We start from the raw sequence: 27,403 nt of genomic DNA on the forward strand, positions 1-27,403 counted from the left end.
GCAAGATAAAGCGAATGAAGCTAAATAAATATAGCAAAGCAAAGCAGTGACGCAGCGAAGGGGTTTTCGAGGGATAAAACCCCCACAAGAGCTCAGAGAATTTTTTTATTAAAAAATTTGTAACTAATATTAGGGGGATGGACGAGTCACAAACAAAACATATTTAGCTATTCACACAGCCGAAAAAAAACACCATTTTGAACTATTTATCTTAAAAAATGTCTGGGGGAGGGCCCCCACACCTCTCGCTTACCTTAGCGAGTTTTCTATACCTTACAGACCCGTAGTATTAGCTGAGCCTAAAACCCCCCTATCCTTAATTCCTAGCTGCGCCTTTGAAGCGAAGGAAGAAGCTTGTTATTTCCATAGCAGAAGGTAGGCTTGCCCCTGTAGAGTTTGCTTCCCGCAACACATTCACCTATTTTATAATTGTTATCGCCCTTCTAAACAATATTGTGGCCTACACAAGCCTAAATAAGTTCAATAGCATCTTTAAAACACACAATTCGTAAAAAATTTCGTTAATGTACTAATACTTTAGACTCTAGCGACTTTTGGCCAGATTTTTTCGATTTTAACCCACTGTCGTGCTAAAATATCTGTGCAGAAATATCCGTGCATCTCAGGGGCGGATATAGATGGGCCCAGGGGCGCAGTTGAGAATTAAGGCTAGGGTGGGGAGGGGGGTTAGGAGCAACTAATACTTACGGGTGTGTGGGGTATTGCATACTAACCAGGGTAAGCAGGAGTTGCGGGGACCGTCTTCCAGAAAAATTTGAAGAATAACGGTTCAAAGTGGTTAGTTTTACTGATTTCTGAGGGATATTTGATAAATACTAAGGCTATTCTATAAGTAATACTGATCCAAATAAGTGAAATGGATTCAACTTAAAAATTTCTCTGAGCTCTGGGGGGGTTTTTATCCCCCAAAACCCCCCCCTCGCTGCGCCAGTGGTGTAGGGGTATGGAATACCCACCAGGATAAGCGGTAGGTACGAGATTAGGACTAGTGGTAGGCGCGCCCCATGACCTGAATATATTCAATCACATAAATCACTTAAAAGAAAAGTTTCCCAAATTAAGTGAGGCAAAGCTGAAAGAGGGTACATTTGTTGGACCACAAATAAGAAAATTGCTGAAAGATCCAAACTTTGATACCAAACTCACGGGCACATGGGAATAACAGGAAATGAAAAAGCAGATGCAGCTGCAAAGGCGGCACTCACGCTGCCGGCGCAGGCTTCGGCTTCTGTAACTTATCAAGACTTACAGACTGCCATGCGCAGAATAGTTCTACGGCAGTTGAGTGAGGTATGGACGAACGTAGCGAATAACGAACTAAGAATGATCAAACCGGTTACGTCAATGTGGCCCTCCTCTGTTGGGAGGAATCGTAGGGAGGAAGTCATCATTACTAGACTAAGAATCGGCCATTGCGCCCTGAGACATTCGTGCATCCAATTGCCATTGCATTGGAGTGCATCCAGAAGCTTATGCTTCTCAGCTTAGCCTAAAGCATTAGGTGTGTTGCATATCATCAGGATGATAGCTTTAGAGCCGATCTTAGCCCATTGCCGGCCAATTAGAGAAATACAGTAGATTCCGTTTAATAGGTCCACCGGTTACTTGGGGCAGCCGCTTAATTGGGGCAGATCTTGAAGAACAGAACCCAATAGAGGAATATCCCAATAGAGTATTCTCCGCTTAATTGGGACAGCATGCCGCTTTATTGGGCCATGAGTCGGTGACATAGACTCTATGCTCGAGACGAAATTAAAATTTTTTCTTTTCATAATACTATTTTTTTATATTTTCCTCCTTTTATTCACCCTTATTTTTCACAAATGTTCCTATTATTTCACTTTTTAAAGTTCTTATTGTTATACTATCCGCAAGAGGATAGGACTTTTCTTTATTAGGACTCAGTAAAAGACATTCATTCAGCGTCGCCCGAGGCTTTGAAAAATATTTTTAACTGAATTGTTAAAATTCTTAAAAATGAAATGAAATTAACTAAACTCGCTGATTTATCAATGAAAATAATATTAGGATAAACTTTTGTTGCATTATAAACATTCTTTAGACTTCTTTATACCATTTATAAGTTTTTTATGCCCATACACAGGAGAGTTTGCCTAATTGGGGCAGCCGCTTGGGGCAAACTGCTCAAGTCCCGATATGTCCCAATTAACCGGAATCTTCTGTACTTGAAAATATATTATCTATTAAATATATTATCTATTGGTGGCGATGAAACCCGCATTGCCATATATTACCATATCGTAGGAATGCACCATTTTTACTGTCAGATATAATGCTACACCTGGTGGTCTGCTAGCTTACCATACATACATCACATTCAAAATCATGCGTAATTCTTATAAGGAAGATAAGGAAGGATAAGATAGTTGGAGTAAGGAAGCATATCAGGAATGGATTTTTAGCAAATGAAAATATTTTTGTAAACTATTCCCCCCTCTTGGAAATTCCCCTGAAGCTGGGTAACGCTCCAACCCCAACGCAACCTTCCCCTACCAACACGTAATAGCAACCAGATAATCAGCTACAAAATAACTGTTATTATAACGATTTCTGTACCTGATGATGTCGCCTCTGCGACGAAACCGGACGCATTGAATAAATCGTGTGGAATCGTGTCCTGGCCTTATCGTCAGCTCGAATTTACTCCAGTTGAATTCACAATCTATTTAATCCTTGATCAGTGACGTAAAATTCTTGTTACACTATCAGTGACGTACGGTCTGGAAGACCGCAATAAAACAAAAATTCATAAAACGTTACAAAGTCATTTTTAATGCTTTTTTTAACGTTTTTTTGACTTCTAAACTATTATAAAACTCACATTTAATGTTATACATTCCCAATACGAACCAAATTTTTCAGTAAAAATTGTCATTTGAAACAGGATCAAAAAACTGATATAAAAAACACTTGAGTTGTTTATTATTATCGTACTTTTTTTAGTTAAGTACCTAATTATCCACGTTATGCAACTAATAATGCTTCCTTGCAAATTATTATTTATTATCATTATTCTTGAAAAAACACTAGGAATTTGTTTTTAACAACTTTTCGTATTGTTTCCACCATCGTTACGTTCATCGGTTTTTCCAATTTAGTGACGTGAGGTCTCACACAGACCGCTGCTAAAATTCAGTTGCAAAGTCTCAGAAATAAATAATGAGAACGATTAATTTTAAGAGTGCTGTATGTCCTTATTATACTAAATTAAGACGCTCAAGAGGATATTTTGAAATAGCAATTTTGAAAATGTTCATAATTTTAGAGACGCAGCGATCTCTCAGACCGCACTTCACCGGTTAAGGATTGAATGTTTTTAAAATTGTTGCAATGCAGTGCTTAATTTGTTGAAAAAATCTTATATTTATTACTTTTGATCGACTTGACAGTTGTTTCAGTATGATTGCGTATCTATGTGCGTATGTATTAATTCATAAGTAAGGAAAGAAAGGGATAGGAACACATAATACACCAGTCCCAAGTCAAAGGCAATCAATATAATGCTTTAGATTATGCATTCAAAAAGCATATTTCACCTGTGGAAAACTAAAGAAAGAATTACCAAACAGATACCACTTCCTTTCAGGGACAGCAATGTCGCCTCGGGAGTCAAGATGGCGATTTCCAGGAGAGATTTTGGCGGTAAATACACTTAATCCTTGACAACAGATGACTTCGGCTGGGCGAGGTGGTGTTTCGGGTTGAAACACTTAGTTGCGCCCCTGAATGTAAGTATATGCATACTGCTGTCGCCATACCTTACATATTTTTTACATACCTATTGCATACTTAACTTCAATCTTCTATATTATTTCTACTGTAAAGATAACTTTTTCTCAACTTATACGCTACCAAAATCTACAAATGAGGTACCAAAATGCACAGAATTTATCAGAGAACATGCGACGGCATATCTTACTTCCTAAATATTGCTATTGTTTCCTAAAATTGGTTTTTAAATAATTAAAAAAACAAAAACCGGTAAATATTCCTGACGTTAACGGCGCACAAACTGATGCCGTTGTTCATTTGCAACAATATCTCGCATTCTTTAAATAACTTTTATCAAAACGCGGCTGATTCCACATTCAAGTCTCCTGTTGATACGTAAGTATGAGTCATCATGTGCGTTTAACAGAGGGTAGTGTAATTACTTCCAATGTTGTGTTCAAAGAGGTCCTCTGACCTCAATTTTTTACATAAACATTCCATTTAAATTTTTACATAAGGCCCTGCCTTTTTTTCTACATTTTAAAATTAGAAACGCGCCTATCCCTCTGTGGACCTGCATTGAAAAGAGCGGGGGAAGCCCGCACTGGGAGCGGGCGCATCACGCTCGTATTCATGTATTCTTATAAACTTCGGATATTAATATCTACCTTTCAGCCGTTTTAAAAATCAAGAAACGGGTTGAATTTAATTTTAAAAAGCTCTTTCTAATGCGAAGATGTCATTATCTCTATAATAAATACAATAAACTTCACCAATCAAATATTTTGCCCGTACGAGATAAAGAAGACGACCGTTTCGCCGTTTTAATAGTTTTTCGCGTGCTCTTCTTGACTCTTTCGACCGTAGAAACTAAACGTTTACGTTTAAATAATGTTTAATGATGTAAAATTTCAAAACCTCGGGAGTGTTCATCGTCCCGTGTGAGTGCGGTCACGTTTGGATAGGGGAAACTGGCCGCACAATCGAAAAACGTCCGACGGAGCATGAAAGATGCGTACGCCTGTTTTATCCGCTAAAGTCGGCGGTAGCGGAGCATTGCTTTGACCTCGGTCATAGGATGGACTTCAAAAATACGAAGGTTTTGTGCCGCACTAATAACTACTGGGATAGAATTGTAAAGGAGGCAATTGCTATTAGCCTTGAGGAGAAAAGCTTGAATAGGGATAAGGGCTTCCAACTGAGCAGTGCCTGGAATGCCATAATTAATCGCTACATCCGCACACAATATCGGCAACCAGGGATGTGAATAAATAAAGAAATGAATAAATGAATAAATAAATAAATAAATATATATATATATATATATTATATATATATATATATATATACTTAACTCCGAGGAAGGTGGTAATGCCACCGAAAATTAAGTTATTAATGTAAGTTTTTAATCTTTATCTTGTGTGTTCTGTGATACTGCCCATCCTAGGGTTATTTACGTTATATGTGTACATATACATATAGATAATGTAAAGGAACTTCTTCTTGCCCTAGGGTGGGCACACAAAAAAACTTAGGAATTGACAGAAAAACGAAAAATAAAATAAAAGTGAAGGGCTTACGGGGAAAGGTTGTTTTTACAAATTTTCGATGGGACGCAGCCCATCTTTCTCAAGTGAGAAGAGGAGGGAAATACCCACATGCACGCCACACGGTCCCAAAAACGTTAAGAATACTTAGAAATTATACTAACACATGCTGTTAGAAATGATAATAAAATTCGGAAACGTGCATTCAAGTATACAGACATAAGTTAGTAGGCTACACTACAAATCATCTAATCTATTAGTGAGTCCTAAATCTGCCGATATGTTTTCTTATTGATCGTGGAAAAAAAGACATTGTGAATCTGTCTGTTCTACAGTCTATCTCTCTTATTTTATTTACATGATCTGATCTACCAAAGTATGTTGGCGTTCGTAAGATGTTTATTTCGTCAGAGAAGACAATGCACTTGAATTTATCTAAAAGGTTTAGTCTATTTTTCAATCTACGGTCTGACAGAGATTCCCATCCGAGTTTATCTAACAGGTCAATTAATAGGCCACCACATTAAACCATATAAACTTGTATCCTCGCTAATACTCCCCCATATTGATTACTGCTGTCCTGTGTATCATAACCTAACTGAAAAGATTAACACCTTGAGTCAACGGCAATTCTATATGTGTGTCAAGTTCATTTATGAACTTCAAAAAAGATGAACATATATCCCCTTATTTGTCCAAGTTAAAATGGCTTAAAGCTAAAGCAAGGAGGGAATACATGCAATCCTCCTTTTCAATTAAACTTTTGAGTTGTAAACAGCCTGAATATATCATGCAATTTTTTCATTCTAAAGAGGAAAATCGAAATGTTGCACCTCCAATGTCACCAGATTTTTTAATTGCTCCACAACATTTAATAAATCCTTTTCTATTGTTGGGGCAAGGAGTTGGAATAGTTCTCCAGAACTAATTAAAAATTCCAAATCATTGATGTCTTTCATAAATATACTGTCACGCCTTCCCTCGGCCTATGATCCGATGGGACCGCCTACCATAGCTAATACCCGGCAGCTCTCGGCAGGCTCCGATCTCTTGAGTCGTGGGCTGACCTCATAGGAATTTCAATTTTATGGGCGCCAGGCAACCAGAGTTGCCTTCCTATGGACAGCACTGAAGGGAGGCTTCACACAATTGTCACACTTAACATGGCAATTAATTTATTGCAGAATTTAACAAACATAAAGATTTCCTTTTAAACAAATACCAATAAATTACAGTGCGACATACATACAAGATACCATGAGAATATTGTCTTTTCTTCTGGTACCAAATTTGAAGATTCGAGACAGGAGAATGCTGGATCTCGGCTCATATCTGCCAAAAGGCAGCCGGATCTCTGAGACAGGAGAATGCTGGATCTCGGCTCATATCTGCCAAAAGGCAGCCGAATCTCAGCTACGTATATCCAGGGAATCACCTGAGTGGTGTCCACAGCCCCAGAGTACTTGCCCGAAGAGCGTCGGGAGATACGGCTTAATATCCTTCGGGCGCTTTCTCTATGCATAGGCTGGACACTCTCTGAGTCGACCACTGTCGACCGGACTGTCTCCTGTCCACTCTCCCTCTCTCTCTCTGTCCGTCCCCCCGTCCTCACATACGCATATTCGCTCGCCTCTCTCCCCAGACTCGCCTCCTGGCTGACGCATCGTTACCTGGGCTCTCCCGGCCAGCCCACCGACCTATCCAGGAGGGGAGGGGGGTTTTGGTGGGAGGTGGGTGTGTAGGTAGGGGAAGGATTATTTGGGAAGGGGAGGGGTGGTTTGGTGGGAGGTGGGTGTGTGGGTAGGGGAAGGTTTATTTGGGAAGGGGAGGGGTGGTTGCCTGAACCATGACTCCGCACGCCCAGCGAAGGGAATACGGGGGAAATGGGAGAGTGAGTCACCGTGGAACCGGCCGGTTAAGGCAAGCCCAGTGGAGTTTTCAGGGTGAACGTTACATTCCCCCCCCTTCCTAAATAAAAAATTTTTCCCTGGAAAAATTTTTGTATTACACCAGCTTTAGGTCTTTTATATGCCAGGGACCATCTGTTAGTCCCTGTTCATCCTGGAGAAGGTAAGCCTTATTTCCTACTTTAGAGTGGACTAGATAAGGACCTAAATATTTTGGTGCTAATTTGGAAGAAAAGTAATTAGCAGCATTGGATTGTACAAAGTTTCTCCTTAAAACTTTCTGTCCGGGCTCTATATTCACATCTCTCCTCCGCAGGTTATAGTAATGGGAATTCTTTTTATAAGCTTGCTGTAATCGCTCAACAACTTCCTTCCTTATTTCCTTGACCTTCTCTAGGTGTTCTAAATGTTTTCTACGATTTTGAAAATCTGGAATCTCTCTACCATTAATTTGTATTTTCCTTAACGTCCCATTTAAGAAAATCTCTTCCCCAAATACTAGTTTATGAGGACTACATCCTGTCACCTCATGATCGGCAGAATTTATGGCATAATTAATTTTAGATAAATTTTTATCCCAATGGCGATGATTGTTGCCAACATATGCAGCTATCATGGTTTTTATTACCCTATTAACTCGTTCTGTGGGATTGCTCTGGGGATGGTAATAAAAATTATACATAATTTTTACACCATACTTCTCACATAAATCTTTAACCTTATTACTCTTATATTGCACACCATTGTCACAAAGTAAAGTATGGGGAGCCCCAAATTTCAAGAACACATCATCCTCTAAATGGTTTCTAACATTGTCGGCGGTTGCCTTTCTCATCGGTTTCATTATCACATATTTTGAAAACATACAACAGGTCACTACTAAATACATGAATCCATTAATTGACTTAGGCAAAGGCCCGATAATGTCAGATGATACTATCTGAAAAGGTTTTGTAACAAGTCTTTGATCTCCCATGAATCCCAATGGTGCATTCTGAGTAGCCTTGTATTGATTACAAATATCACAACTTTTAATATATTTGACAACATCTGCCTTCATCTTAGGCCAATAATATAATTTTCTTAGTCTACTAACTGTTTTCAGACACCCATAATGCCCTGCTGCCGGATCATCATGGCATTCTATCATTACTTCTTTCCGCAAATCCTTTGGGATGATTCTAACCCACTGATGAGATTGGTTCCAACCTGGATCAATATATTTATAGATCTGATAATCTTGGACCTTAAATTTTGGATATGACTCAGGTTTATCTATTATTCCTTTTCTCAGACTCTCATACCAAATATCTTGGCTCTCTCCCATGACTGTAATTAAGTTTAAACTTATCCCATCATTCGGTAATGGGTTTCTAGATAAAGCGTCTGGAACAGTATGTTCCTTCCCTTTTCTATGCACAATCTTAAATCTGTATTGCTGCATTCTGACAGCCCAACGACCCAATCTCCCTCTGGGGTCTTTTAAATTATTTAACCAAACTAAACTAGCATGGTCTGTTACCACAGTGAACTCATAGCCCTCAAGATATCCTCTCAGCTTTTCAATAGCCCACAATACAGCTAAGCATTCAAGTTCAGTAGTACAATATTTCTTTTCTGCTTTAGAGGTGCCCCTACTAATAAAAGTTATCACCTTATCTTCTTGGTACAAGACTGCTCCTAGACCTTGATTGCTAGCATCACAATGTAATTCAAATTCTTTTGAAAAATCAGGACATGTTAAAATAGGAGCGGATATTAATTTCTCCTTAATAACTTTAAAAGAATGCTCACATTCCTCTGTCCAATCATACTTATTCTTTTTGGAAGTTAAAGCATTCAAAGGCTGCATGATGCTAGAGAAATTCTGAATAAATTTTCGATACCAAGAAGCGAGCCCTATAAACCTCTTAAGCTCAGTGACATTGGTTGGGCGAAGAAATCCAGCTATTGCCTTAACTTTATCTGGATCTACTTGAAGTCCCTTTTCGTTTACCAAGTAACCTAAATATTTTAACTCATTTCTACAAAAACAACACTTATTTAAATTCAGTGTCAAGTTAGCTTTATCTAAACGATCGAGTATCTTATAGAGGAGTTCTAAATGGTGTTCAAATGAATTGGACACTACTATTATATCATCTAAGTAACAAAACACAAAGGGTTTTAAATCTTCCCCTATCACCTTGTCTATGAGACGCTGCCAAGTAGCAGGACTTGTATTCAAACCTTGAGGCATTCTTTTAAATTGAAAAAGGCCTTTCCCTGGAATTACAAATGCAGTCTTTTCTTGACTTTTCTTTTCTAAGGGAATTTGAAAAAATGCGGACTTTATATCCAATGAACTCAAGTACCTAGTGTTTCGCAACTGAACAAGAATATCCTCTACCTTTGGCAGAGGGTAAGCATCTGGTTTAGATACTTTGTTCACCTCTCTTAGGTCTACAACCCATCTATAGGAGTCATCTGGTTTCTTAATCAATAGCACAGGAGATGCCCATGCACTATTTGAAACTTCTACTATGTCTTGGTCTAATAGTTCTTCTATGCCCTTATGCAATATTTCCAATAATTTGGGAGAATATGAGTAATAACGCCGTTTAATTGGAGGCGAATCACCTGTATCAATTACATGTTCCACTAAATTGGTACAACCTATCCCCCTTCTACCTATAGTTTCTCGATAATCTCTCATCAATTTCTCTAATTGACTCTTTTGATTTTCATTTAGCTTGCGCTTAGAGATTACTGACTCCACAGAGTTAACACTGATTGGTGTTTCCAGTTTACAAGTACCCTTTAATAAATTTGGTTGTAAGCCCATAATCCACCAAAAATCAACACCAAGAATGAAATCATAAGTGATATCTGGTACCACTAAAAACTCGCATATTCTGGTAATATCCTCTACTTCTACAGGTAAGCTCACTATTCCTTTTACCTGACATTTATTCCCATTTGCAACTTGAATACTAGAGTATGTGGGTTTTTCAAGAGACAGCTTAAGTTTGGACAAAGATTTCCAACCTGATTTACCAATAACTGAATGAGTGGCTCCTGAGTCTAACAATCCATAAAATTTCAGACCATAAACTGAAATTGGCAGATAAATCCTACTATCTCTTTCCATTTCCAACTTCACCAAGTCTAGATTCACATAGGGGGGAACTAAATAATTTAGAGAGTACGAGTGCCCCTTGTCGGACTCTCTCCTTAGTTTTCCTGTCTCTGTGGCTTATAAGTTCTATCAATTCTATTACCCCTTCTACAATTTGGACAAGTTCTGGTTATTTCATTTTTGTACCCACAGCGATGACAAAATATTTTAGAGGATAATTTGCATTCTGAGAATCTATGCCCATTTTGGTCACAATTCCAACATTTAATACCCTCTCTTTTTATCCCTATAGACTGCACCAATGGTTTTTGAGATGCTCTAAATTGGAAAGTTTTATTAAAGGCCAAGTCGGGTTCTAAAGATCTAACCTTGTTCATTTTTGATGCCTCATATTGTTCAATACGGAATTTATTCAAATCTAGTTCCTTGCCAATCGATTTCAATTGCTTAATTGACAACACTGGTTGCAAAGCTAACTTTTCCAGATAATAGGGAGCTAAATTTCTTTTAATCTGACTTAACTTTTCTTCCTCTCCGACTTCTTTACTTAGTCTATCATATAGTCCTAACATACAGGCTATGAATGTCCCCACTGACTCAGTCATCCCTTGCTTCCTGTTTCTAATTTCTTGGAGTAAATTCTCCTCAAAGTCCAAAGGAAGAAACTCTGAGCGAAGCATAACCTTGAGTTCCTCCCAACTAGAGATATCATTCCTCACCGACCGAAACCAAAGTAGAGCTTGCCCCTCAAATAATTCCACTGCCCCAAGAAGCAATCCAGCTTCTGACACTCCACGGGCTATTGCAAGTTCCTCAATCCTGACAATAAATGCATTTACACTTTCTGAGGGACTACCACTAAATGTAATGTTCCACTTATGTAATTGTGGTCTACCTTCATAATTTCGGTCTGTTCTCATATTCCCACGAGTCTCTCTATGAAATGTATTAACATCCTGACAATTTTCATACTGATCTGTTGCAACATTAACTTCAGGTCTCCTATGACCCTGTAAGCTTTGTCTTTCAACTTCTGGTCCTGAAGAAGAGGACATGGAACATATATCTGGACTTTGGTACTCTACTCCTTCTCCTAAGTTACTAAACAATGTACTCAATTGTTTTAAACTGCGATAAATCTCTTTACCCTTTTTTCTGTCTCCCCCTTGACACCTGGGAAAGATATAACTAATCCTGTTATTTAAGTGATACAACAGAGTTTTAATTCTCCTGGGCGAGGTTTCCTTCCCACCCTTCTTAATATCCTGGATGGCCAATTGTACTAAAGTGAGTTTCGATTCAATTACTAAAAGTTCTGACTCTATTTCAACGCTTTCTTCCTCCTTAAAGCCACCCATAGGTTGGTCACTACGCAATAATTCTCTGAGAGCCCCTCTTAAAATATCTATTCCTTCATCTGTACCAGCTGAGCCCCCGCGCACTCCGACTTCGTAGATCAGCTCATCCTTAGTTAAACGGTTAACCTCCATTCTGGCCAATCACAGAAAACATAGGGTCTCACCAATCTCGAGTGCTCTCCTCCGGCTGGAAAAATTTCCTTTCTTTCCCCGGAAGTCCAAATCGTTCAAGGCGAAGATCGAGCACTCTCCAGTCTGGTCCATCCACTGAATACCTCTGCCTTTCTGGCTTAATTTTATACCCTGTTACTTGAAAGAAAATTTAAACAAATTTTAGAATCAATTCCACAAGATATTTCTTAACCTATACATTGACATACACTACATAATAATCAATAAATGATTGTATCAACTCAGAAAATTTGAAATTAAATCTTAAGTGTCTACAACTTGAAATCACAACATTATTCAAGCCTCTAAGCACAAATCAAGAGCAGGCACTTCACAATTTTCACTTAAACAGTTCAACACAAATTATAAAACACGTAGTAATGAGTCAATTAAACAATCCTTGATCTTGTAAGGCACTAATAAATGCTTTAAACTAAGTTTGCCTCTCCAGTAAAATGAATCAAAGTTCAAACTGCCGTCAAGCAAGTCGACGTTGCCGTTGCCGCCCCACGTTGGGCGCCATTTTGTCACGCCTTCCCTCGGCCTATGATCCGATGGGACCGCCTACCATAGCTAATACCCGGCAGCTCTCGGCAGGCTCCGATCTCTTGAGTCGTGGGCTGACCTCATAGGAATTTCAATTTTATGGGCGCCAGGCAACCAGAGTTGCCTTCCTATGGACAGCACTGAAGGGAGGCTTCACACAATTGTCACACTTAACATGGCAATTAATTTATTGCAGAATTTAACAAACATAAAGATTTCCTTTTAAACAAATACCAATAAATTACAGTGCGACATACATACAAGATACCATGAGAATATTGTCTTTTCTTCTGGTACCAAATTTGAAGATTCGAGACAGGAGAATGCTGGATCTCGGCTCATATCTGCCAAAAGGCAGCCGGATCTCTGAGACAGGAGAATGCTGGATCTCGGCTCATATCTGCCAAAAGGCAGCCGAATCTCAGCTACGTATATCCAGGGAATCACCTGAGTGGTGTCCACAGCCCCAGAGTACTTGCCCGAAGAGCGTCGGGAGATACGGCTTAATATCCTTCGGGCGCTTTCTCTATGCATAGGCTGGACACTCTCTGAGTCGACCACTGTCGACCGGACTGTCTCCTGTCCACTCTCCCTCTCTCTCTCTGTCCGTCCCCCCGTCCTCACATACGCATATTCGCTCGCCTCTCTCCCCAGACTCGCCTCCTGGCTGACGCATCGTTACCTGGGCTCTCCCGGCCAGCCCACCGACCTATCCAGGAGGGGAGGGGGGTTTTGGTGGGAGGTGGGTGTGTAGGTAGGGGAAGGATTATTTGGGAAGGGGAGGGGTGGTTTGGTGGGAGGTGGGTGTGTGGGTAGGGGAAGGTTTATTTGGGAAGGGGAGGGGTGGTTGCCTGAACCATGACTCCGCACGCCCAGCGAAGGGAATACGGGGGAAATGGGAGAGTGAGTCACCGTGGAACCGGCCGGTTAAGGCAAGCCCAGTGGAGTTTTCAGGGTGAACGTTACAATACTCTTCAATAAAATGCTATAACATGATAAAAGTTAATTTTACCAATATGCTAGTATTTTTCTGTTAGCATTATTATATAATTTATAACATAATAATATAACTTTATTCCATTTATATTCAAATATATTACCTTAGAAAACATTTAAATAATTGTGGTATATATAGGTACCCCTTATCGAATAGTTTTGGGGCTACCATCTTACGCTTTTTGTACAGGTCTGGTGCTAACATACATGAAAAGAAAATTTATTTCTTTGCATTCAGCGATTTTTTTATCTTACCGATTGCATTCACTTGTGATATTTCAAAAATGTACACAGAGATAACTAACTCTCTTACATTCGTGCGTAGGTTTCCGCGACGTTGTTCACGATGACTGCTATACCATTTTCCACAACTGATGGCGACTGACCTTGAGCGTGCTTGAAACCCAACCACTCTTCTAGCCAATCACAGGAGAGCGATAGTAGAAAGTGTAGAAGAGCCCGCAGTCTCTCTCCGAACTCCGTGCAGTGCAGATCACTCTCCAGCTAGAAGTGTTGCCAAATCGAATCGCTCAGCGTTCGTCCGAGAATCTTCCGCCGGCCCCGAAAGTATCGTTATTCCCAAGGCTGGCAACGCCGGTCGGCTGGATGGAGGGGAGCGGAGCGGAAAAGTGAAGGGGATGGAGGGGAAGGGAGAGGTGGAAAGGGAAGCGCTTCTGATTGGCTACTTGCTATTTGCCACCCAGCCGCCATCAGTTCGTAAAAAGGGTTTATAATTTTCGGGTTCTCCAGCCGCGCCTGTCGTTTATGGTTGACTACAGTTTCGGAAGCCATCCTGCTTCCGTCTTCAGGTCGAAGGTGAGAAGTTTTGATTTTTTGCCGTCTTATATAGCACTGGCCGATCTCCCCCTGTGCGCTGATTGGTCAGCACTCTCTTCCACACGTCACTTACAATATTTTACGTATGTAATTATGCGTTTGTATGCAAGAAAGTTAGTTATCCTTGAGTATATTTTTGAAATATCATAAGTGAATGCAATCGGTAAGATTTATTGCATGCATCCAGTTTTTCTGTGTACTCGAGCTCTGATACTCAGTGACACAGCGAGGGGGGGTTTGGGGGATAAACCCCCCCCAAGAGCTCAGAGAAAATTTTAAGTTCAACCCATATTACTTAATTTGATTGATTTAAAAAATAGAATATTGTAAGGAATAATAAAATATCCCTCAGAATGCCGTTAACCTCACCATTTTGAACAGTTTATCTATAAAATTCCGCAATATATTAATCTCGTACCTACCGCTTATCCTGGTGGGTATAGCATACCCCACACCAGTGCTGCAGCGAGGGGGGGTTTTGGGGGATAAAACCCCCCCCCCAGAGCTCAGAGAAATTTTTAAGTTGAGTCCATTTTACTTATTTGGATCAGTATTACTTATGTAATAGTGATAGGATTTATCAAATATCCCTCAGAAAGCCGTAAAACTTACCATTTTGGACCGTTATTCTTCAAATTTTTCTGGAGTAGGGTATCCGCAACTCCTGCTTACCGTGGTGGGTATGCAATACCCCACACCCGTAAGTATCAGTTGCACCCAGCCCCCGGCTTCTCCCTACCTCTCCCCTGCTGGCTCATGCGACCCTTACTGTCCGATTAGTTCGTCATTTTCGCCGCTGGCGCTACTTGTGCACTCGTCCGACGTCAGACTTGCGATTGCATGGGAAGTAATGCGTCTTGGTGATTCATTGCGATAAACCACGTTTTTTTACAGTCTTTTCCTGCAACGGAGGCCAATTTTACTTATGGTATATCGTTGATCGAGTGTTTAGGAGTTGGAAAAACTCTCTATTTCGGTTTAAAAGGAAAATGGTGGGCAAAAGATGTATCGTGCCAGGTTGTACCTCGGGGTATGACTCTAACTTAGAAAAGGTGCATATCTTTTTGGTGCCAAGGGAAAAAAGACTACGAGCTGAGTGGCAGAGGTGCATTCCTCGTGATAATTTTATCGCCAAGTATCCGCAAGTTGTTTGTGAAAAACACTTAATTGAATCCGATATTCTTCGTGAGAAGATTATCACGGACAACGAGGGAAACGTCGCACAGTGGTCCGGATCGCGAAAAAGTCAGACAAAAATCAGATTTTCGTTGGATGTCTTGAAAAATTGCTCCCTACATGTTATTTGGAGAGATATTTTCATTTCTGCAGTTATTTTTACGAAAAAACTATTATTTCATGCGATATCGTGGAACTTTAACTTATTAACTGGCTAATTGTAACGCTGACTGCATAGATAAACGGTAATCATGATAAAATATGAAAATAAATGATAATTAGTTGTATAGAATGAGTTAATATTCTTTCAAATTAGTCAATAAACAAAAAAACGGCTAAAAGTAGGGTTTTTGGGTGCATTGACTTACGTTAAAGAGGTACGATTTCCAGATTTCGAGAGATTCTTCTGTATGGACTAAAAAGTAATTACTAAATTAGTGTCAAAATAGTATTTAAGTGACTCTTTTATTCTCATAAAAGCATGGTTAATTCCTCATAAATTTACAATTATGTATTATAATTGTTCAGCATCAGATTCTTCTGAATCCCACCCATCCTCCTCTTCTCATTCACTCGAAGAATTTTGAGACTCTTGCAAGACCAAGAGATCACGAACCTCCTGCAGAAGATCTTTAAGGCTCCGGCATTTGTTTAGTTCAGTTCCTAATGTGCTAATAAAAGGATCCGATATTAAGATCAGTCTCCGGAAAATATCCTCATTAGTTGGAAGTCGAGATATTTTTATCGCGTGATGCTCGCGATATATTCTAATGTCTTTATTGCGAGATTCCTGGGCCTCCTCCGACAGTTCCCCAATACGAAGAAGAGCCGACTCGATGTCATCTGCACCACTTTGTGCACAGTGGGTGGCATGTAAAACCAACCATAATGTCTCACAAAATTTTCCGCTGTATCCATACAGAACTTTTTAAATTTTACTGAATCAATCAAAAATCCGCAAGACAAAGACCTTAAAATTGTTGAGAAGTGAAAGATTAACTCTTCCTCTACTCCTGAAAATTAATTAACTATGTTATATCATGTGAAAAATACTGCATAAAGCAATAATAAAAAGATGTTATATTGCAACAATGAAAAGAAAGCATTCAAAAATATTGACCCTCGCCAGTAATTTCAGCCGATAGGCGGGAATTTTTGAAAAAGCCCCTAGCTGAGTTTTCATCACCGGATGTACCATATTTTGGCTTCGGCACATCAACTAAAAGGCCCATTCTCTTTTTAAATTCGTAGTTACAAATTAAAAAATAACTTTGAGACACTTTGAGATGACAACTTTAACTTAACCTTGAGACAATGTTCAAGCAGCACCATATATCCTTAGCTTTCACGTGATATGCAATACGAATGAAGTTTTTCGGGACAGAAACATTTTAAAGATATCAACTTTTCTCAACTCAAGAATTTAGACCTGTTTGTTCAAGTGAAGACAGAATTCAGAGGTCAGTGGGTTCTAGTGCAATATAATGGCAATTTATTTTGAGGCAAAATCACAGAAATTGTCTCAGAGAAGCAACTGTAAGTTACAGTCATGGTACCCAGTGGCGCAGCGAGGGGGGGGAGGTGTTTGGGGGATAAACACCCCCAAATCTAAATTAGTTAATTGGATTAATATTACTTATAGAAAAGTGTAAGGATTAATAAAATATCCCTCAGAAAGCTGTAAAACTCCCCATTTTGAACCATTTATCTTAAAATATTTCTGGGGGAGGGTCCCCGTACCTCCTGCTTGCCCTGGGAGGTATTCCATACCCCCCAGATCCCCACTATTAGTCGCCCCTAAAACCTCCTCTAGCCTTAATTCCTAGCTGTGCCCCTGATGGTACCCACCAGTCCCCAGAACATTATAAATGGCCAATGCAGCCCGATTGTATTGTATACAATAGAGAGACGGAGTTGATTATAGCTATTTCTCCTCCTATAGTGTTGAACAAAAAAAGACGATGGAAAATTTAACCTTAAAGATCTTAAAATATGAACTCTAGTATCTTTCTCCTTGTTTCTTTTTAATAATACCATGGTAACAAGATTAAAGTAGCTGTATAATTTTTTTATACCATAATTGTATTATAATTAAGCTAAGCAAATGCAAGATAATTGATCTAGAAAATAATGCTTATAAACATATGATCTTCTTATATTGTAATTGGCTTAACAACCTTTTCTGATAAATGTGTTTTTGACCATGTTAACTCTGCCTGTTTTCAATAACTTTTAACCTGAAGTGTACAACATCCCGTACGTAACACCCTTGTCCCGTACGTAACAAAAGGTAAAAAAATTGTAACTTAGTTGAAAATTTTTTGTTAATAATGTTAAACATATTTACTTGAAGCATCCTTTTTAAGGTATATGAAAAAAATAGCACAGCATTATGAAAATTCTAATTGAGCTGAAATATCATTTTTCATAACATGAGCCAAACAAGTGGTTGACCCAGCTTGTCCCGTACGTAACAGGCACTTATTTTTTCTTGCAACAGTTACAACAAAATGCTAAAGCCAAAACTGTAGCTTGAAAAATAGCTTAGGTCTACACCTAACAATTTATAGCTGTTTCAATGAAACACAAAAAATATTAGGAGCAGAAATAATATTTTAAAGCTGTAAAAATTAGTACAAATGTCCCGTACGTAACGGTGGAATGGCCCTTTGGCTAGGTCGGCACTCGTTTCTCCTCAAGTATCTAGGAATAGTAAAGGGAGATTGTCATTGCTTCTTTATTGCCGCTTCATTTACTAAGTTTTCAGCCTAATACTTCTATCCATGCTATTGAGTACCTTGCCGATATTCTCCGTTAACACTTCGCAGTTTTGCTTCCATTGCAAGGTAATTTCGACCGATGTCCTTTTCAGGTGGGTATATTATCTTCACACCATCGTCCTATTTGTCTTAAATGGCTCGCGGAAATGGGATCTACCAAAAACACACCTATATTATTTATCCCCGTGGGATTAAGCATTCAAACACCCGATTTCGTAGGCTATTTTATGACCGTTTACGGAAGCTACTGCACCAGTTTTCACGAATAAAGCTATTTTATATTTAATGTTTGGAAGGAAATTTCTTAGCTTTTCTACAAAAACACACACTTTACTTTATTGCCGACTAGTTTCGGTTACACTGTACCATTTTCAAGACTAGTATTTTATATTCTTTAAAACTGAAGCGCGTAAGAGTGACTACATGCGCGAAGCACGGCTTACAAAATTTTATAAATATAGTCCATCAAGTTACCTCACAGCCATATCAACCCATGTAATACGCACGGAACGACCGGACGAGTGTACTGCTAGCGCTTGACGGCCGGCATGGGAACTAATCGGACAGTAAGGGAACGTACGTGGAGCCGCGGACGCCGGGGGCTGGTTGCACCTAAACCCCCCCTGACTTAATTCCTAGCTGCGCCCTTGCTGATACTAATGCATACCTTTGTAGGTTCTTATCGAACCAAGAGTCCAAGAACAACAAACATTTCTTTATCTAAACACACCGGATATTGCTCTCCCATATGGTCCATCGCAGCTCCCTCTAACCTCACCTCTCTTGACAGTATAGCCAGCTTCAGGGGATATATAAGCTCACAAATTTTTAAGTTCTCTTGGCCTTCGATTCACTCGACCATACCCTCCTCTTTCACAAGCTTAGTCAACGATTCGACGTGCATGGAACCTTTCTCAATCTCGTCAAATCCTTTCTTACAAATAGACTCCATAGAGTTATATTTTCTGGCACCTCGTCTTACTAGTCCCCGGTAACATCAGGTGTTCCTCAAGGTAGTGTCCTGGGGCCATATTTATTTAGCCTATTCATTGATGACCTAGCCACACTTTTGCCTCCATCCCAGACACATACTCTTTTTTACGCGGACGACTGTAAATTATTTAAGCAAATTCAAACAACCTCGGAAAGCGAAGTCCTTCAATATTCTTTAAACTTGACTGCAAAATGGTGCAATACCTACACTTAAATTTCAGTAAATGCAACTCCCTTTCGATTTTTCTTAAAAAAATCCCCTATTACTTTTTCAATATTCAATTAATTCCGAGCCTCTTCAACGTGTTTTGGCTGTGAGGGATTTAGGTGTCATTACTGACACCAAACTTAACTTCTCGGAACACATTCATTTAATCAAGAGCAAAGCCATGTCACTTTTAGGTTTCCACTACCGCTACACAGAAATAGCCGAACCCGCAGCTCTAAAATCATACTTCTCGGCATTTATCCTTCAAGTCACCTGATATTTCTATCCCGTATGGTCCATCGCAGCCCCCTCTAACCTCACCTCTCTTGACAGTATAACAAGCTTCTTCGCCGGAATCGTAAGACGCAGAGTTCCCCACTTGCGTGACATGTCCAGCAGCTCACTCTTATCTTCCCTATTAATGACTGATCTCTACCAACAAAGGATTAAAACAGACTTAAAACTTATTCACAATCTTCTATATTATTTCTACTGTAAAGATACCTTTTTCTCAACTTATACGCAACCAAACTCTACAAATGAGGTACCAAAATGCACAGAATTTATCAGAGAACATGCGACGGCATGTCTTACTTCCTAAATATTGCTATTGTTTCCTAAAATTGGTAAAAAAAAAACAAAAACAGGTTAATTGCTATTGTTTCCTAAAATTGGTTTTTAAATAATTAAAAAAAACAAAAACCGGTAAATATTCCTGACGTTAACGGCGCACACACTGATGCCGTTGTTCATTTGCAACAATATCTCGCATTCTTTAAATAACTTTTATCAAAACGCGGCTGATGCCACATTCAAGTCTCCTGTTGATTCGTAAGTATGAGTCATCATGTGCGTTTAACAGAGGGTAGTGTAATTACTTCCAATGTTGTGTTCAAAGAGGTCCTCTGACCTCAATTTTTTACATGAACATTCCATTTAAATTTGTACATAAGGCCCTGCCTTTTTTTCTACATTCTAAAATTAGAAACGCGCCTATCCCTCTGTGGACCTGCATTGAAAAGAGCGGGGGAAGCCCGCACTGGGAGCGGGCGCATCACGCTCGTATTCTAAATTCACGTATTGATTGTCCTGATTTGCTTTCATCCATTAATTTCAGAGTGCCTTGCCGACCCACTCGTACACATTCCTTACTCCATACGCCTATCCCTAGACTATCCCTCGCCAAGCCCTCACTCCAACACCGCCTTTTCTCCTTGCTCAATTCATTACCAGACAATATTGACCCGTTTTTTCTGCCCTTAAACTCATTTGTCAAACTCGCCATGTCACATTCCTCGGCTAATAAATATACCTCCCTTTCCTCGTGCCTTCTATTTTGTTCTTTACTATCTTATGCCTGTGCTCCTTGTTCAGATTCTTATGTTAAAATTTTATGATTTTTACTGCGTAACTGACAAGGGTGGTGTTGTGGCCAGGCAGTCCTCATTGCCTTGGCCGTTCAGCTTCCCAACGTAAACTGCGTAACTATAAAGCGGCAGAAATGCTATATGTGAGCAACTCCTTCAATAAATAAATATATAAATAAATTTTAAATTTCAGGACATTCGCTAATGTTGAGGCCACCTTCCGGAGACCCAATGGACGTTCAGCCGCTTCCATCAGAAGATCTACCTGAAGACATGAAAAAATCCAGAAGCCTTCCCTGGGATTTTTGCGGCCCTATCGCAGACGGCACAGAATCCTCCGTATCTAATTCGTATGCAGATAGTATCCATTGACTACTGCTCCGTCGCTTTTCGTCAATGGATACTATCTGCATACGAATTAGATATGGAGGATTCTGTGCCGCCTGGGATGTAAGCGGTGAACATTCCGCCCTTACGGATAAAGCGCTTACAAAAGATCTCTGGAATTATCCAGCCCAAATGAAACGCTTCAAAAGCTACAAAAGAAATCTGAACTCGCTAAAATCGAGTTCTTTCCTATCATCTTTTGCTCTAATTTAATTTTAAATATAATTTGTTGTAAAAGGGTATTAATTAAAAAACAACCACTTTGTGATCGAGCAATCAGCCCAATCAATCGGTTGTAATTATTGGATAAAATTAAAAATCCAATTAATTAAGGATTTCCTATGAAAAAAAAATTAAAGGTAACTATCTAAAAAATTCTATAAAAACCAGAAAAGAGGCATTTGCCCACAAAAAATATATATATTCGTAAAAGAAAAGAGGTTTACTGGGATGTGCTGCTGTCCATAATGTGTCGAGAAAAGTACCTAGGTGCGTACGCAACCTTTCAGTAGTGGTACTACTGTGGCCGTCGCCTTCGGCAGTCATTATTTTCTCTCGTTTGAGTAAACAATGTATAAAATCGTATACCATTGATAAAAATAATCGTATAGGATATATTTGTTAGGATTTGTTTTCATTTTTAATTTATTCCAGTTCATGGAACCGATTGCGAATGGTTTTAAGTGATTTGCAGTCATTTTGTAATGGGCCAGGTACTCGCGGAAATAATTAATATAATATTATTGTTTTAGTTCCTCAATGTTTAACAAATGAAATTAAAAGTTAACTTTTATAAAAATTTAAGGTTTTATTTTATAATGAACCACATTTTCATACACTAATTGTTATTTTTATATTTTTAAACCGTTCACCCTAACTGTGATTGTATTTATACTTACGCCATATAGTTATAGATGATCTCAGCCAGCATTGGCCCGAGGATAAACAGGATTGTTAGGGCAAAATAGAGGTATTAGGATTTGCTGCAGTGTGTATAGGCCACGTTACAATCTGTGATTATATCCAGCAGGTAAAGAACTGGGAACAGCATCAAAGGGCCGACCTGTTTGGAACAGAAACATCGTAAGAATGATAATATCTCATGCAGCTTACGCATTCAAGCTTATCTATATCTCACGTCCATTTCATGCACACGAGTTTTATTAAACATATGTTGCAAAATGCGGGACTGAGCCCCTCCAAGCTGTCAAGTTACGCCAAAAATAGGGTAGTTTCCTTCATCAAAGAAAACGAAAGGCATTGATTGCGATTCGTTACCCACCATTAGTGTATTCATAATACACAAATTATTTGGTTTTTGAAATACCGGTTTAGACGAATGGCAAGGGTCAAATTTTATCCTCATTTGAAAAAGGCCAGATTGGCGCCCATGCGATTCCATTCCACGTGACGTCACAGGGACCTAGTTTCTACACGAGAGGATAGGAGATATACATCGTCTGAGGTTACCAATGCATGCATGAGGCACAGAGCTCATGGAAACATGTCTTAATAATCACCTATTAAAACTGCCTAAGGTCGGGAAGTTTTCTTCGTTTGATAAGGTACTAATAATCCTTATTTAAGCCAAGCGCTACCAGCCAGCAAGGTACTCAGCTACCCGCTAGCATCCTGCGTCGTATCAGCGCTCAGAGCCTCGATCAAGGTCACCTCACAAGGCGGGAGGGGGAACCAGAAATGCGTCGCACGGACTTTTTCCCATCATTCCTACTTACGCGTCGCGTTTTCGCGCGCTTGAAATTTTTCACTTTTCATTTAATCGCGAAAAATAGGTATCGTCATTTAAAAATCTAAAAGCGTGAAATACGTACTCCAGGAGTAATAATCTTTCGATTTAGGCAATAAAAAATAATAGGAAACCACCCTATTGAACAAAATTGTTCTTTTTTGGTGTCAATGATTATAATTTTCAAATGTAATTATGCATGTAATGTAAATAAAATTTCTTTTTTCCAATTAAATTATTGTTTTTGTTTTCCATTGGATGTTGACCCAAAATGTTATTTCACCACATCTTCATCAGGCTGTGTACTATTCGTCTGCATGGATTCTTCTCCGTTAATCTTTGATGTAGGTTGGGAGGTAACTCGTACTAGAATTTTGTATACTCTCTGCTTCATTAACAGTTTTACGCAAGAGTTGCAATGAAATTCCTAAGGCTAAGTTGGTTTATAGTTCGTAATAAAATCTTTAATGCAATTTTGTCCATTTTGTTGGTATTAGTGTTTTTTCATTTGTTTTACTTCATAAATGACTGCTATGTCTATATGTTGGGGAACCTAGTGAGATGAATACCAGCTACCAGCCAGCAAGGTACTCAGCTACCCGCTAGCATCCTGCGTCGTATCAGCGCTCAAAGCCTCGCCCCAAGGTCACCTCACACGGCGATAGCTGGAACCAGAAATGCGTCACAGAGGCTTTTTCCATCATTCCTACTCAGCCGTCGCGGTTTCGCGCGCTTGAAAATGTTCCCTTTTCATTTAATCGCGAAAAATAGATATCGTCATTTAAAAATCTAAAAGCGTGAAATGCGTACTCCAGGAGTAATAATCTTTCGATTTAGGCAATAAAAAGTAATAGGAAACCACCCTATGTTGAATTAAAACTTTTGGGCTATATCGCCGCGTCAGATTTTGGGTGGCCCCTGACACGTATACCTATATATATCAATTTTAAATCCCACCTTTTCAGATTCCCTTGAGAAAGCGACCAGCATCGGTCGGGAAACGTTGGGGCCACCCAAAATCTGACGCGGCGACATAGCCCAAGAGTTTTAATTCAACATGACGAGCACCCGCGAAAGTTTTAACGAAGAATAACCACCCTATTGTCTATCAATTTTAAGTCCCACTAAATTGTAAATGATCTAGGTCAGTGGTTCCCAAAGTGGGCACTACCGCCCAATGGGGGGCGTTGCTGTAGTCTATGGGGGTGACAAGTGCCAAGGGGGCGGCAGGGGGGGGCGCCGGAGGGTCCTGACAATGTGACAAATGCGAAGGTTCCGAAACCTTCCCTTTGTCTTCGTTTTCAAGCTTTGCTTCTAAAGTTTACTTTGTTTCCCGCATCTGGAAGTAATTTAAACCGTGTTTTCTCGCATTTTAAAGTAAGAATGGTTGAGAAATATTTCCCAGCCTTTCTTGCACAAGGGAAACGAAGCATAGATCGCCGCGAGCTTTAACAATTTCCTTCCCTCTTTGAGCTAGAAGAGCAAGCTGGTTATGTGGTGATGATTTGAGAGTCTTTTGCGACATTTTAGCTACCTTATGATAATAAAAAAACTATGCATCCATTGGATTCCAAATAAAAGTTTAATTAGTGATTGCTTTTAATTCAATTATTGCAATGATCCTCATTTGGTTAATTAGTATATGATTCTGTTAATCATTTTAAAGATGCCCATTAGGGGGGCGTTGAGTATAGGTTTTCGGATATTTGGGTGCGGTGGCTCGTAAAAGTTTGGGAAACACTGGTCTAGTGGAATGAACATGCGACTGAGACAATGGTGAATGTGATAAGATTTTTTGGATATTACACAATGACAGAAACCCAGAAACAGGGGTTCCGTAAGGTTTGTCTTCAATTTCAAGCTTCGCTTCTAAAGTTTACTCTGTTTCCCGCATACGGAAGTAATTTAAACCATCCCAGGTAAAAATATTTGGTCTGTTACTAATCTGGATCTGGTCTGTAACTGGTCTGAAAGGCTAAATTTTGTTCTGTAACTGGTCTGTAACAGAACTGGACTGGTCTGGATTTCAGAGAGGCAAAGGGAAATGGTCTGTAACTAGTCTGGAATTCTGGTCTGTAACTGTACTGTAATATTCGATGGTCTGCATCTAGTCTGGATCTATTCTGTAACTATGCTGAAATATTCTTTGAGTTTCAACTAGTCTGGAACTATTCTGGAAAAATTCCAAGTGAGTCAACTGGTCTGGATTCTGATGTGACATGAGATCTGATATTTTATTCGGTCATCTGCAATTGCTCTTAAATTTATTTGTAACAGTGAAATTATTATAATGTATATCAGGCATTGATACTTAATGGAATTAGGAATCCTGGGCTATGGAGTGGTCAATTTTTAATGTCCATTAATTTTTTTCAAGAAAGGGTACAATTTTATATTTGTTATTTCATAGATGAATTTCACATGGGTTCAAAGGTACCCACTGCCCACAATCATGGCTTGCGGAGAGTTGCATTATTTGGATGGCATTAGAAAGGGCTGCATCATAAATTGAGACTAATATCAGAAGTACTTCTGATATTAGTCTCAATAGTCTCAATTAAGCGTTTAAGCAAGCTTGGTAAGATAGTAAAAAATGAATACGCGAGGTAAAAATAAATATTACTTCTAAATGATTGCACAAGCAATGAAGGTTGAAATATCAAATAGGGTTTTAGAAAGTAGTAAGCAGTCAATAAAATAATTTGCAATGGTTTATTCTAATTCCAATGTATTTCCCAATTTCAGGCAAAACTTTTTGCCCGCAACTTCCACTGTAATAAAAATGAACTCCTCCATGGTGGGTAGACATAGGGGAAATGAAGGGTAGTACCCTCCATGGTGTGTAGTTAACCCTCCATCAACCCATGCTCCACATTCCAGGGAGGGTAAGGCAAGGTTAGCACTACAATGGAAGAAGGATTCTTCCGTGGCACTACCTTTCCTTAGATCTCCTTCACTCACCAAACATCTACACTTACATGTTTCATACTAACATACCTACTTCTTTCAAAAAATTGCATTGCATTTCTGTAGGGAAGGGGTGCAGTTAATGAGCTGATTGTAAGACAAATTTAATATCTTCCAGCTAGTAGCGCTTATACACTTTATTTGGGCTATGGAAGCATAAAATAATATACTTAAGTATCTATTTGCCCCCTCAAATGCAAATGGATCTCAATTCAGAACACCGTGTATAAAATGGTAATAAGGTGACGTAATGCATCATTTCAGTAACCCATTAAAATTAAAGCATTTGTTAAAGAGGAAAATATCTGAAAAGTCCCTCAGGTACCTTCGTGAAGGTACACCTTGCACCTATAAGAAGCAGGTGCACCTACTCCAGAGGAATTTAGTTATGTAAAAGAATGTAGTAACTGCGGTAAATACATATTTTGCGGATTAAAAATTTGAGTTACAATTTTTTCCCATTATATAACGTATTAAAAATCGTATTTTGAAACTTGCGCCAAAACAACCGGCGGCCATCTTCTATACCACGTGACCTAACAGCCATTGGCACTGGAATGTTTACATGTTTACATTCGTAGATACAGTAGTTTCCGACTTTGTGAATTAATCTGTGCCTTAAAACCGTATTTTACAAGTACCTGTGTGTTTAAGAACGTATGGATGAGGAAAATATAACGTTTTTCAAAGTGAAAACTTCCAAAAAGGAATCGAAAAAAATACTGTTTCGTGCCAATTGCATACTATCACAATGAAATCAACGCCGGATAAAGTTTTTATTTACCGGGTTTGCGGAAAAAGTGGCTCCTTGTAGCACGTAGAGATTTAAAGAAGATGCCTTGGTCAGCATCAACCCATCTCTGCTGCGCTGACTATTTTAATGTAAGTACATGGAACATATTTTTACAATCGATAGTAAATCAACGAACTTGAGCATCAACAATTTTTAGGACTAATGTAATTAATGAACTACGTCTTTCAACCCAATAGTTATATAAGATTATTTATTACTACGCTCTCACTGTGGTTACAATTTAGGTTGATCTTTGGCTTAACTTGTATATTAAAAATACTATTCATTCAGATCGATTATTAAGTTGAAATATTTCAAATTACTGTTCTCGCGTTAGGAACAGTTTTTTAACAGTTTTTCATGGCAAAAAAGTAATATTAGTCTCACTATAAATTCACTCGTGCATGAAGGGTTTTTCTTGAAATTGAATAACCACATTAGAGAATATGTGGAACAATTTTAAGTTACTTTAAGTACTTATTACTTAGCTGGTTTTTAAATTTTACAATTATCATTTTCCAGGATTGATGGCGATGGACACTAGACGTTTTCTTTACTACAATACATGTTAACTGTGTTACTAATACTGGAGAATGTTTTGAGTACATCAATAAATGTTAAAGTGCCTGTATGGATTTATTTTATTGCATAGAAAATCATCCACCTCCATACGAATCCAAAATTTCCTGTTGCAAGGGATATGTTATTGATGCTTTGTCAAAAGTCATATGCTAACATGTTTTATCAACTTA

General features: G+C 39.0%; 2 protein-coding genes across 3 annotated transcripts in view; one reads left to right on the top strand and one right to left on the bottom strand.

Annotated features, from left to right (window-relative positions):
- Positions 1–21,606, top strand: part of LOC124172998 — a 73,832-nt gene extending 52,226 nt beyond the window's left edge. The window contains exons 7-8 of one of the 2 annotated variants that reach the window (XM_046552532.1): positions 3,629–3,770; positions 20,951–21,606. In XM_046552532.1, coding sequence (XP_046408488.1) covers positions 3,629–3,705 — 77 coding nt within the window. In that variant the 3' untranslated portion in view covers positions 3,706–3,770; positions 20,951–21,606. Of the gene's footprint in view, positions 1–3,628; positions 3,771–20,950 lie in introns of those variants that run through there. The other variant, XM_046552533.1, reaches the window with a different exon arrangement.
- The window catches only part of LOC124172999, a 248,523-nt gene that overhangs the window by 198,391 nt on the left and 22,729 nt on the right, over positions 1–27,403 (bottom strand). The gene's annotated exons all lie outside the window — the stretch shown is intronic.

Source organism: Ischnura elegans, assembly GCF_921293095.1.
Source record: "Ischnura elegans chromosome 13 unlocalized genomic scaffold, ioIscEleg1.1 SUPER_13_unloc_3, whole genome shotgun sequence".
NCBI lineage: Eukaryota > Metazoa > Arthropoda > Insecta > Odonata > Coenagrionidae > Ischnura > Ischnura elegans.